The 13,109-nt window shown below is 31.1% G+C and overlaps 2 protein-coding genes across 3 annotated transcripts; both read left to right on the top strand.

Moving 5' to 3' along the window:
- Positions 1 to 1,224: 1,224 nt before the first annotated feature.
- Positions 1,225 to 3,047, top strand: LOC110998442 (transmembrane protein 177). Its single transcript, XM_022267098.2, has 4 exons — positions 1,225 to 1,528; positions 1,637 to 1,773; positions 2,037 to 2,128; positions 2,416 to 3,047. The coding sequence occupies exons 1-4, from the start codon at positions 1,371 to 1,373 to the stop codon at positions 2,980 to 2,982; spliced, it is 954 nt and encodes a 317-aa protein (XP_022122790.2). The 5' UTR covers positions 1,225 to 1,370; the 3' UTR covers positions 2,983 to 3,047.
- A 3,006-nt stretch (positions 3,048 to 6,053) lies between these two features.
- On the top strand, positions 6,054 to 10,157 carry LOC110998450 (tetraspanin-13). 2 transcript variants are annotated; one of them, XM_022267118.2, is made up of 7 exons: positions 6,054 to 6,347; positions 6,425 to 6,589; positions 6,853 to 6,951; positions 7,024 to 7,149; positions 7,338 to 7,469; positions 8,307 to 8,403; positions 9,580 to 9,691. In XM_022267118.2, the coding sequence occupies exons 1-6, from the start codon at positions 6,288 to 6,290 to the stop codon at positions 8,379 to 8,381; spliced, it is 657 nt and encodes a 218-aa protein (XP_022122810.1). In that variant the 5' UTR covers positions 6,054 to 6,287; the 3' UTR covers positions 8,382 to 8,403; positions 9,580 to 9,691. The 2 variants fall into 2 exon arrangements, with proteins under 2 accessions (XP_022122810.1, XP_022122809.1); XM_022267117.2 differs by lacking the exon at positions 8,307 to 8,403 and having other exon boundaries at positions 6,058 to 6,347; positions 9,580 to 10,157.
- The last annotated feature ends 2,952 nt before the right edge of the window (positions 10,158 to 13,109 follow it).

Genomic DNA, 13,109 nt, shown 5'->3' with positions numbered 1-13,109 from the left:
ATGCCGTAAAAGTCTTTAAAGGTTTATTTTTTCCTGAAAACGTCTCTTACTTGGAAAAATTGAGAACGTTCCAGTCAACACGTCTTCGTACCGATAGGAATGTTTTATTTTGTAATCAAAATAAAACATTCGGTAGGAGAGGAAGGAGGAAATTTGGGTCATGATGAGAAAGGGCAAGGCCGGCTTATCCGTTCCAAGGGGATGAAGAAAAAAATTGAGATCAGATTCCCTACTCTTGCAGAAGACCGCAGCAAGCGGAGAAGGAAAGCGGTGGTATGTGCCGCCTTCTCTAATTGCATTACTTCAAACTGGCTATTTTGAGATATTTAGAAAAATGTATTGTATATATTTATAACTTTTGACAGTTTCAAATAAAAGAAACTAAACGCGAGAAAAATAAAGAAACACATCAAAAGAAAACAAAGGCATAATCAAATCAATCAATCCAAAAAATCAATATTAAATCTTAATATTATTATTCATTATGACAGAAGATAATACATTATAATACAATAAAGGATAAAGCAAAAGGCAGGAGATTTTAGTCGGCAACGGAACATGTAGTAATTGTAAGGTGCTCAGAAAGAAGGTGCGGTTATATTGGGATCAAGAAAAGAAAATATGGTCGGGGTCACCAATATCTTCTCCACTCTCACAAAATATATTACTATCAACAATAAGAAATAATAATATAATATATGATAATGAATCTTTGCTAACTGATGAGGTGTACAGATATCCTAAACGCATTCTGGAAATTATAAAAGTGAAAATTTTAGAACTTATGGAATGTTCTATCTTGTTATAAATCACAACCCATTTTTATCTTTGTTAATTTAGTATATTTCTTCACAAACAACAGTAATTAATTTATATTCTTATACTCAAGGAAAAAAATACATGCTCACTCATCTTAAAAGTCTGTTCTGAGTGACGTCTGTTTTCTTCTTTTCTTAGTGTCCTGTATTTAAATTGCCACATACAACAAAATGGTATACAAAATACTACACCATATATTATGTATGTACATTTTTAGTGCGTATCTGCGATACGCTACAAACTTTTAACTTTAAAGATGGTTTACTAGGTTGAATTCCAGCATGTTTGCCTTTGAACTCGCTGCATTTAACCAAACATTATTCCACGATTAGTGGTTTACTTTAGTCCGGTTCTAAAAAATATATTTAACCTGTCATAAGTCATCTGTCATCAGTGTGACTGTGTGCTCTCATAGTATACTAATCTGGGCATGTGCTTCAAAGTTACAAGTAAATTGTTTTGAATCATTGATGATTCGTATGCCTTTATTTTTTTTATTATATTGTAATAATTGAATACTAAATATAATTATTTTTGTGATTCTGAAGACAATGACTACCCGAAGACCAATATCTTGGTTTTTAACAGACCAGGGAAGAAAGTTCTCTTTTGTAGTTGTGACCGGAACCGGCATAGCTCTAACAGCAGTAAGATTTACTCCTCATACATTTTTAATTGATAAATACAGGGAGTTTGTTCATTACTACAGGTATGGTGTTAAAATAATTGTTTTGCCTTTGTTTAAAAAACTATTCTGACCAATAAACATTGTTGGTTATATAATCTTTCTTTCATGTACTTGCCTTTATTTTTACAGTGCGGGGAAACCAGTAGATTTAACAAAAAATCTTCGCGATAGGTATCAGAGATGTCTAGATATCCTCAAAGTATCTGAAGTACAAAGAAAATTATTCAAACCATTTACTGTATTTGGATTTGATTTGTTTCATGCTGGTATGTCCTATGTTTATCAATTAGAAGTAAATATAAAATTTCACTAACATGTTCAGCTTAATCATATAAAACTAAATAATAATCCAGTCGTGATCAACCCTATATGGGTCTTGGTTTCACATTGCATCTGTTTTTTATTATTTTTTTAAGAATAATTAATAATATATTTAGTGATCTATAAAGTTGTATCTTTGTGTATATTACAAATGTAAATTTAAGTTTACTAAATTGGAAATAGAGATTCAATTAATTTCATATTTTAGGTAGTACAGGTTCCAGGTTTGGTGTTTTAATTGGTATTCCAGTAAATTTCAATTATAATAATTTAGATGATGTTGCTAAAGATAATGTTCAGGTGAGTTCCCAGATGTTTTGTAGGATCATCAAGATGAGATTCCAACTGTTTCTATTTTAAGTATTTTATATAAAAAAAAAAAATTAAAAATCTTGCTTGAACATTATTTTTATTTTAAATATAAAAATATTGTTAAAGCAAAATTGTTTTTATATTAATATGAATTTTCTTAAGTTGAAATGTGTGTGAAAGGTTATGTTTGCTATATAAAGTCCACTACAACAAAAAGTTTCTTCTGAAATATTGTGATCTCCTGGTAACTAGTTTAATCTTAATTTATTTATCAGGTTAATCAGAAACCAGTTGACCTTTCATCTGAAGTTGGAAGAAAACTTGGCGAAGCATTAATTCTACCTGAGAAAGTGCAGGAATTTGCAATTTGCAGAGAAATATTGATGACACAAAATAATAAAGTTATGTTTGAGTCTTCATATCCCTTCGTATCAGTTTTTCTTGTATATAATTTGTCAACATACTTAAATAAACGTCTTAATTTATATGCAGCTCCAGTTGCAATGAGAGCTATGTTATATTCCATTACTGGACTGTTTGGATTAGGGACTTATTTCCTGTTAAAGGATGCAACAGAAGTTCATTATGAGACTAGTGCTGATAAAGCTCTTGTTCAACTTGGAAAAGAATATGTTGAAAGTGGTGTAATTTTTTATGAAAAACTTCTGGCAAGAAATCAAGCTTTGCGAGAATTAATGGGACCAGAAGGGGAGAGGAAGTACACTGTTAAAGGAAATGTCAATTATAGACTACGACAGCCACATATTGCATTAGTGCATAGAAAGCAATTCTTTGAAAAATCGTTAATGGCTGATGATCCAGAAGGGCTACTAGAGACATGATTATTTGTATAATTAGGTGTATGAATGTTAAGTTTTAAAAATAAAATTATTATTATAGTATTTAATTCATTCACAAATTATTATTTATGAAACCAACCTCCAATCAGTCCTTGCAAAAATTCCTTACATTGGTGTCGTAATCTATATTTCAGTTAACATCAACAAAGTATTAAACTAAAAACTATAATGCAACAGAGGTTTGTTATTGGTTCAAATATTCTATTTCAAAAATACTGCGCCACTGCACCTGCAATAGAATGCCTCGTAAAACATGATATATTTTACGCTAGTGTTTAATACTTTGTCAGATTCACAGTAGTACAGTAATAATTCAATTATTACACCTGTCGAACAATGGTCTATCACACGATTCATGTCGTTTTTACATGTAAGTACATTACACAGCGCAAAATAATTATTTTAAGGTTTACGTACGTAAAAATTTAATAAAAAAAATATGGTTATTTTTATATACTGGTGGTAAGTTTATTTCTTTAGATTCATAGGATGGCGCTGAGAATTTACTGTGGTAGAAAATTTACATGTAGGTACTCTTACATGTACATTAAACTAGGTTTGCTCGTGTGATAAACCAATTACCAAATCAATTTAGTTATAAGTAAACTTTACTTAAAAAGGCACGTATCTAACTAAGATTTAACTGTTAAACTTTCTTAGATAAATCTATATTCATTTTAAAATCGGTAAGTATACATAATTAACAGTAGTAACTTTATGAGGTTCAGTAAGAATCTTACAATTTTTAAATAAATTTCCGCATCTTTATATATACTTAGTGAGTAGTCCCGTTGTCTCCCAATCAGATGTGTAATTTCGTAAGGTAAGTGGCGGCGAGATAAAAATTGGGGTAAGACAACTAATGGTCTATAACACCAATTTGAACGTATTTTTGAACTGAGAGCCGTCAGCCGAGGCATTTTTATTAAAAGCACCAGTTTCTAACGTTCCAAACCATAGTCGAAGTTAGCCGCAAAAAGTGCGTGGAGTAAGAGGCTTATTACACTATGAGATATTTAGACTGTCTTAGTAAGACTGTCTTAAAATCTAATTAGCAAGCTCGCTATTACACGACTGAATACCGCATGCTAACTCAATATTTTACTCATTTACAAAGCGTACGTGACGGATGTCGCCATGTGACTTAAGAAACTACCTTAGAGTAGGAGTTGCCGAGTTTGAATGACTATTAAAATGTTATATTAGTAATTTATATTATTATATGTAATTTAATATTTACTCCATACATTCAATATGGCAATAAAAATGGCATGTCTCGGTACAAATCAAGAACAGAACCAGGCTGGCGCCTGGCACACTTTAGTATGTTGCCATTAGAGAATCGCAGAAAATTTATTTAAATTTATTGACACATCGTTTGCAGCTAAGATATTCTATAATAAGATTGATTGTCCGAACCTTCTTTCTAAATTTAAGATTCATGTACCCTCTTGATACCCTAGGCATCCCATTATTCCATTTGTCCCTCATTTCCGTAGAACGCGTTTTGGTCAAAGCTCTCCGATATCCAGATTAAGCATTCTGATAAACAAGCTTGGTCTGGATAGTTGCTCCCCTCACACTTTAAAATCGATTTTTGTTTAGTTTTTTGTAATTGTTTCTTTTTTGTAATGTGTGTTTTGTTTAATAATTGTTTCGATTGATATTTGTATGTGCTCTAAATGAATGTCATGTTTGCCAAGTGCTTGTCATATTAAAAATTATATTTTTATGTTTGTTTTTACCAATGTATCAGTGTGTCGAGCGTTGCCTAACTTTATCTATAAAAAATAAAAAACATTCCAAAGTACTTTTTTTTCTTGCGAACACGCCATGGTGCACGCGGCCACAGAAAACAAACATGTACGAACGTCTTTGCTCTGCGACTGCCGCGCGCTGACTGAATGGGTTAGCATGCTAAGTCTTATTACACTACACGATATTCAGCAAGTCAGCACCGTCGAACCCATTCGGTCGGTCTAATTAGACAGGCTAACTGGCTAACTCTTATTACATTAGGTTAAATCTTAGTAAGACTGTCTGAATATCGCGTGGTGTAATAAGCTCTTAAATGTAGATAATTTCTGCGACGAGTTTTTTTTTTAAATTTCAAGTGATTTAACTTGTCGATATTGTTTTTCAGGAATATTTAACTATAGTTTTTCATTCTTAGTTACTAAATCACATAAAAATACGGCTATTTTTGTAATTTGGGATATCTCAACTTTCCATCTTTATCCAAAAAAATATGAAGGGTTAAGTCATTAATACACAAAACTGTCGATCTTACTTCGTTCCCAAGTGACTTACAAAAATTAAGTTGTTCTCAAACTTTAACTGTTAACAGAAAAAAATAATTTTAATAACGATATTAAACGAAATTTAATTTAAGAAGTTAATCTTGTATTGAGCCCCTTAGAGTGCCTAGACGAGATCTGTCATCTGATTTCTAAATCCAACCCCCTCCGGCTCCCATACATGTTCAATTAATAAAATTGCATCCTCTAAAAATGTTTCGGTTTGGCCCTCAAATTGTAACATTTCAATGGACTACTAATCCTTTTAAATTTTTTTACGATATTTATAAAAACAATATTTCTCGAATACGATGAGTGGCTTTTTCGACGTATTCAAAAGAACAACATCTCAAGAATGAATTAGTACCTAGATAAGATGAAAGATCAGAAAATCTAACAGCGGTTGTCAGATGACAGATATTTTTTTTTTCAATTTATCCCTAAGAGGAAAGACAAAGGACTTTAGTCCATACAGCCAAACAGATGACAGATACCATGATTTGACGCGAGACATTTTTTTAAATTTATTTATTAGCCGGATACAAAGTCCATTGGCACAAGACATTTGACTTTTCTGATTGCCATATCAAAATCTCTATTTATGCCATGAGATTCCGGTATATATTTTCGCTTTATTTCGTTGTAGTCTGTTTAGTTGTGCTGTGTTTAGAATTATTATCTTTGAAAACTGTGTACGGTTTTTTTTTATGCATACTTATAATATCTATTCTGTGCTTTTTATTCCCCATGATAATTCTGTTTACTATGATTTCCATAACAGTAATAGAATAATTGTTTTTCATGTTAAGCTTTTCGAAAAAATATTTTTCATTATATATTAAACTTGTAAAGCAGTTAATAGTTACTCATACGCTGAGACAGTTTTATTTTTAAATAATAGGGATACATTGTTTTCAATTTAATCCTACAAGTAAGAGCTAATATAATAAAAACAATATAATAAGCGATTAAGTGAAAGTCTAGTTCAATATGTGTGGAGGTTTTACGTGCTCTAAAAATGCTCTTATAGCATTAAACATTCTCTATGTGGTAAGAAGCGATTAATTTTTTCCTACTTTTATATTTATGTTGTTAATTTGAAAATTCTAAATAAAATTATTTAACAGGTTGTGGCCTCAATTCTTATATCCGTAGCTGTCTATGGCCAGGCTTCAGCTTTAACAACCTTACCTATAGTTGGAGGGATAATGGCTTGTGGAATTTTACTAATTCTAATATCACTTCTGGGCTTAGCTGGTGCTGTGAAGCATCATCAAGTCATGTTATTCTTTGTATCCTTTTTATGAAGCAAGTTATGGGTCAAATTTTTATTCTACAGGGATTTAACAGTTTTTGGTGTGACATTTCAATAATGTATAATTTACTATATTATAATAATAATTATAGATTAGTAATATTGATTGGCATATAGGTTAGTCATAAATAAACCAATAGATTAATGTTATAATTGTTTTACTATTGTTACTATGAGACACATTAAAACACTAATTACAATCTTATAATAATATGAATACATTTTCTTAATATATAACAGTACATGGTCATTTTATTTCTTTTGTTTCTGGTGCAGTTTTCAATTGCTTGTGCTTGTCTTGGAGTTAATTCTGACCAGCAAGAGATGCTGGCGCAACAGGTATTATAATGTTACCTGACCAAATTCCATTTCTTTTTACATTATTACACATTTGTAAAATTATATATACAGGGATGGAATTCAGTTGACCTGGATATGAAGGAGCAGGTGCAGGAGCGATTCCAATGTTGCAGCTTTAAAAGCAGAGTAATTGCACCAAATGCCACCTTGGATTACCCTTCTTGTGCTGTTGTTGATGTAAGACAATTAGAAATTGTTATTCTAAAATGTGTGTGATTATTTGAATATTTTATTTAGGGTAAAATTCAGAGTCAAGACTCAAGAAAGAATGTGCTAAAATACAATTTTTCTATATGTGTCAATATATATATGCATAATTTTTTTTATTTATCTATGTTGTATATTTAATTGTATGTCTATTTCAGGGGAATTGCTGCAAACACATGCCAGTCACAGATGAATGTAAATGTGAGCCATGTATGGAGAAGCTTAAGGAAACAATAGATTATGCATTTAAACTGTGTGGTGGAATTGGACTGTTCTTCAGCTTTACTGAGGTAAAATAGTTTATTTATTTTGCATATTCCTACTTCTTGGCCTTACTGTGTATTTATAACTAGGCAATATAAGCCTGTTTTGTATTATGAACATATGTATAATTGTGGTAAACCATATTCTATAAATACATACATATATACAGGTAATTCCATTGAAGAATCCCTCATTTTGACTTTATAAAATTACTTGATTGTAGTTGTATGGAAGGTAGGTAGTTTGTTAGGTAAAGCCTTCCTTGATTCAAAAAAATTAAGCTGTATTTTCTTATTCTGTCAAATTATGTGTCTTTATATCAATAGTATAAGATATTATGATAAGAGTATCTTTGTTATTTACACATGTTTTATCTCAAATATTTAACAATGCTTTGTCACTTTATTTATAGAAGTTTACAATTTATCTTTTTTCTACCAGTTAGCATAATGAATTTTCTGTGTACATTTAATTGTGAAAGGCATGTAATTTATATACAACTCAGGCACACTGGTAGTATTGAATCTTAAGTGGCTATAAAAAGATTTTTTTCTGATTAAAATCATTATAATATAGCAGCCAGAAACACACTTATTGAATTTTTTTGTTTGTGAGGTACACAAGTGGATTCCTAAATAAAATGATGCTAGCGACTTTAATTCCAAAATGCAATTACTAGTTCGTATTATGACTTAACTCAAACTTCGTCTTTGAAAATATATGATTACTTCCTTTGATGAACTATACCATTTCTTAAAGATGAAGCGAGATAAATAACTGACAATATTATAAATATATCTGCAGCTAACAAGATTTTTGTGTTTAACAGCCATTTTTTACTAATATTGGGATGGATTTTGCAGTTTCTGGGTGTGTGGTTGACTGTAAGGTATCGCAATCAGAAGGATCCACGTGCTAATCCGAGCGCGTTTCTTTGAATGCTTTGTGGACTAATCAAAGGTGGAATGGTTTCGTGTAACATAACTTGTGCATGCACCTTTTACTAACATTCGCATGTGGCTTAATGCGCTTAGAAATCCATTGTGCAATTACGTCTATGGTTTACGCGAGTAGATTAAATAAAACTTTTTAACGGATTTAAACCCGAATTTATTATAGTGTCTAGCTGACATTAATGTAATAAATTCGCCTTCTATATTATTCTATATATAATCGAAATTATTTCAAATATATAGAACAATATAAAAAGTATAAATATTATTGTGTTTATAAAATATATTTGCTTTAATTTTTTTATTTAGGTATTACTCAGTGTAACTGCATGCTCGCTCGCTTAACTATAACTGCATGCTTACTAAAATTACACTTAATTATCGTAAAGCTTGCTAAAATTGAAAGTGAAGGCACTCTTTTTATATGTGTTGTTGTTTTATATGTATACATATGTGGATATTTTAATTTTAAATAACAAAAGTCGTATTTTTATGTTGAAGGTAATTCCGATATACAGTCCTAAAACCGTTGAAATTATATTAAATGAATTGATCAAAATTCCATTACAATCCTCCCGAATCTCTAAAAGTATAACACATTATTACTTTTATATAATTTTCTATCCTAAGGCAAAATGGCAAAAGTATGGATTGGATTACATTAAGTTTACTGCTTATCCTATGATGCTATATGCGTATATATTTTTTATTAAACACAGCGTGTTTTACTTGTTAAGAAATATTCAAGTAATGTTGAATGCGCGATGGACCATATATAATGATGTGCGCAATTCATTTAACTTTTAAGTAAATAACTGATAAAATCGTCAATATTGACGATTTCGTCATTTTTATATATTTATGTATCCGAGTTAAAAATATAGAGATAAGGATTTCTAAACTTGTTATTAAAAGTATAGCAGTATTGACACGAATCAACAATGAATTGTATGAAGGTTAAAGTTAATACATTTTATAAATAGTTACTTCTACCTGATATGTGAAAAAAAATATTAATTAAACTTTTTAGACAAAAAAGGAAACTTTCGACTATAGATGCCCCAATTGCTTACTACGTCTTATGTAGCGATTTTGAGTAGAAACACGATGCCGCTAATTTCATAGACGCTAGAGCAGTTTATAAAAAATAGAAATAGAATTAATTCTTATATATATTTTTTAGCTGTTCGCTGTATGGATCGCCCGACGTTATCGCAACCAACCGGACCCAAACTACAAAGAGCCACACGCGGTATTCCCTAGAAAAAATTACTTATATTGATTATTAGCATATCAGTGTTAGTATAGTAACTTATCACAATACTCTGCTGAAATTATATACCTACTTATTCATAAAAACTAAATTAGGACCATTTGTCATTTCGTTGAAATTTATAGAGCGCTCGTAGAAAGAGATTCAGAGTCGAGATTTAGTGTAAAATTCACCCCAATCGTGTGATAATAATCGTAATTGTGTGAATAATTCAATTACGTGCTTTTTGTATGTGTGTTGACCGTCAAATTATCGTATCCACCAGGTATGATACGATAGTTTGACGGTCCGGTACCATAGCCTGGCATCAGGTTGTAAACAGTATAAAATCCAATACATTTTTATCAAGTTTCGACTTTGTATCTTACCCTCAAACAATGGTTACGCTAAACTAGATGAGTACATAGTTTCAGGATTTGAATTGATCGTTCTTCTGGGCTAAGAATTTACTCAGTTACTAAGACCTATTTATATATTCTATGTTTTAATTGTTTAGAATTGACTAAAGAACAAAAAATGTTAATGAATTATGTAAATATTACTACTGCTAGTATATATTTCATATAATATCTCAAGTGGACAGAAATTTCATAAAATCTAAATATAAAAAAACTCAACATGTATTTTCAATGTACGTGTCTTAATTTTACCTACGGCTGGCTAATGTTGAATTAAATAATTATAAACGTGCTATAAGCTTCAAAAAGAGCTAGGTCTGATATTCAATCCTCAAATAGATTTACGCCCGAACCCAATAATTAATCCACTAGAGATTGTGGATTCTGACCGTGAGACTATATCGATCTCCTATCTGCATCCCAATTACCAAACCCTACGAAAGCAATCCATTTTTGGCGACGGATAGAATGCAATCTCTTTACTATTTAAACTCATATTTGATAGTCAATATAAACCAAGTAAATAAAACCGTACAAATAATATAAAAATATACATGTGTATGTTTAAAATATGTCGAATAGTTATATATTAATAAAACAATTAAAATTAACACCAGTTTTTTAAATAATTATATTTAAAAAAACGTGTGTTAATAAAAATCTTAAATCCATCCACATACACCGATCTGACCTACCATGGTTAGCTTATATCGTCAGATGTCTATTACAATCTGTCGATTGGTTATTGGCACAGTCATCGTAATTCGGAGTAAGATGTCTGTCTCAGATGGTCAATAATGGATTGAGATAGGTTATTGGGTTTGGGCGTTAGGGGATAAACCCTCTTATGCTTTAAAATTAATAAGTCTTAATGCAATCAAACCAGTGGTTTTTATCTTTGCATCACAGCCTAAAGAATTTGAAGGAATGAGACGATGAGTGAAGAGTGAAAAAAAAAGAGTGCAAGACTTTAGTTTTTATGAATGTGTTAGTTTTATATTAGTTAATAATCCGTTATTCAACACTCAGAGTTAAAATGTTTTATCGACTCATAAGGTATCAAAAACTAAATTATCGTAAGTCAGCTTAGTAATGCTCAAGAAAGCTTAATTTTATGACTGATGACTAAATACATATGTCTAGTTTATTTAAATCTAAGAGTTTCAAAGCTTTGTAGGATTCGTCTTCCTTAAAATGTTTAGGTTGCTATTATTATAGGGTTTGTGTACGAGTTGTTTTAAATTTAACACATTTCATATTAAAGGCTATAAAAAGTGAATTTTTAAAAGGAGTGTTAATCTGTATTGTATATTTATGTTCTAAAAATATACCTGTCGAATTATGGCTTCTAGGCTAAATTGCAGATTTTCTTGGATATGTATGTTCCTAATAGTGATTTGATCCAAAACTAATAGAGAACTGCAATATTTTAATAGTATGATTTACTTTTACTTGCCAATTATATTTTAATGTATATCAATTATTGATGTCTAATTAAGCGGCATTTGTGTATGCACCTTCAAATTTATGAAACAAAACTATGTACATTTATATATGAGTAGAATTTTCGTGATATAACTAGTTCGAATCTCTCATGTTTATTTTGCGGTACTTTATAATAGATTGTCAAAGTAATTTAGTTGTGTTTTGTTATGCTCAGAGATGGAGGGTTTTTACTCATCCCCTGTCCACTTACGATCACTACATCAACAGGGGGTATGACTAGCCACCTTTCTTCTTTTCAAAACTATCTTAAAATTTACGTCAGTTCTTTTTAAAGAAGAAAAAGGGAAAGTCTGTATGCCGTTTCTGTCTTAAAGGTTCTGCCGCGTTCCCACCGTGACTTGCATTTTCACCCTGAGGACTGGGTAGGTTTTTGGCCTGTTGCGGTACTGTGATCTCGACTAATTAAGCATCGGTATAGCTTTCGCCCGCGATCGCTGTTAGAGATGACTGTCACGACACAGCGTGGAAATAGCACAGTATGGCGACAGCTTTATGATTTTTTCCTCTTCGCTCGAATCGTTATATAGCCGTCTCTATAAATGTTTACGGAGTTTTATAGTTATAACTCTGCCGGCTCCTCAGCGATATTGTTGACAATTACCGGATGTTCCGCGGGGTGTGGGAATTTGATACCTCGCTCAATGCTATGCGCCTGGCCCATGCCGTGGATGACCCCCTCCTGGTTTCGCAAAGAGCGTCTCTTTATCTCTTAGATCGAGAGTCAGTATCGCGTCGCGGAATTTAGCAAAGCTGTTCGGTAAGGCTATTGGATACTTATGAGCTTTTTCCTTATATACAAGCTGTTAAGTCGTAAGTTATGAACTCTATATATTTCATTTATTGTTTTATCATTCATCGCCCATCCATCTTTGTCATTCTTGCCACTTTTGTATATTTCTGTCGCCTTTTTTGTTATATTTTGAAAATTCTTCTTAAACGTGTGTCTCTCATATATGGTTAATCCCAATGTTTTGTTTCCAGTGAGTTTTATTATTAATGGTTTTATACAATGATTGTTTGCGTATTATTTGTCATAAACATTGGCTGAACGCATATTTAGACTCATATGATTACCGGTAACGGTAGGTATACGAGATTACTGTCTACTTCCGAGTTGACTACAGTTCATAGATGAAGTTAGGTTGGATCCCTAAGGTTTATAAATAATAATACTAGTCGTGCCAGTGATTTTTTTAATGAATTTTCAAACTATATAATCAAATTCATAAAGGTATATTCATTATGAAATATAGAATTATAGTTTTGGTTCTTATAATGAATTACCGATTAAGTTCAATATTGTATAGTTTTTATTAGATTAATTTTTGCTGTAGCTTTAAAATCTCAATAAAGTTTATTAGGTTATAAGATAAGTCATTTTGTTAGCTAGATAATTGTATTTTCTGAGGAACAATGGTAGTGTAGCTTTTCAACTACTTCAAGCTCCTGTGTATATGTATGTGGATTAAACTTAATAAAATGTTGCGCATTGACTTTTTTGTATTATTTAAAATTCCATTTAATATGTACAGTACC

This window comes from Pieris rapae, chromosome 9 (assembly GCF_905147795.1).
Source record: "Pieris rapae chromosome 9, ilPieRapa1.1, whole genome shotgun sequence".
In the NCBI taxonomy this organism is placed as follows: domain Eukaryota; kingdom Metazoa; phylum Arthropoda; class Insecta; order Lepidoptera; family Pieridae; genus Pieris; species Pieris rapae.
This window is presented reverse-complemented; position numbering and strand designations above follow the sequence as displayed.

Excerpts from the sequence above, each read along its gene's own strand:
- LOC110998450 (XM_022267117.2), top strand. The coding sequence starts at position 6,288 with ATGTGTGGAGGTTTTACGTGCTCTAAAAATGCTCTTATAGCATTAAAC. Across the intron at positions 6,952-7,023 it reads AAGAGATGCTGGCGCAACAG|GGATGGAATTCAGTTGACCT; the intron begins GTATTATAATGT and ends TTATATATACAG. Across the intron at positions 7,470-9,579 it reads TGTTCTTCAGCTTTACTGAG|CTGTTCGCTGTATGGATCGC; the intron begins GTAAAATAGTTT and ends TATATTTTTTAG.
- LOC110998442 (XM_022267098.2), top strand. The coding sequence starts at position 1,371 with ATGACTACCCGAAGACCAATATCTTGGTTTTTAACAGACCAGGGAAGA. Across the intron at positions 1,529-1,636 it reads GAGTTTGTTCATTACTACAG|TGCGGGGAAACCAGTAGATT; the intron begins GTATGGTGTTAA and ends TTATTTTTACAG. Across the intron at positions 2,129-2,415 it reads TTGCTAAAGATAATGTTCAG|GTTAATCAGAAACCAGTTGA; the intron begins GTGAGTTCCCAG and ends TTTATTTATCAG.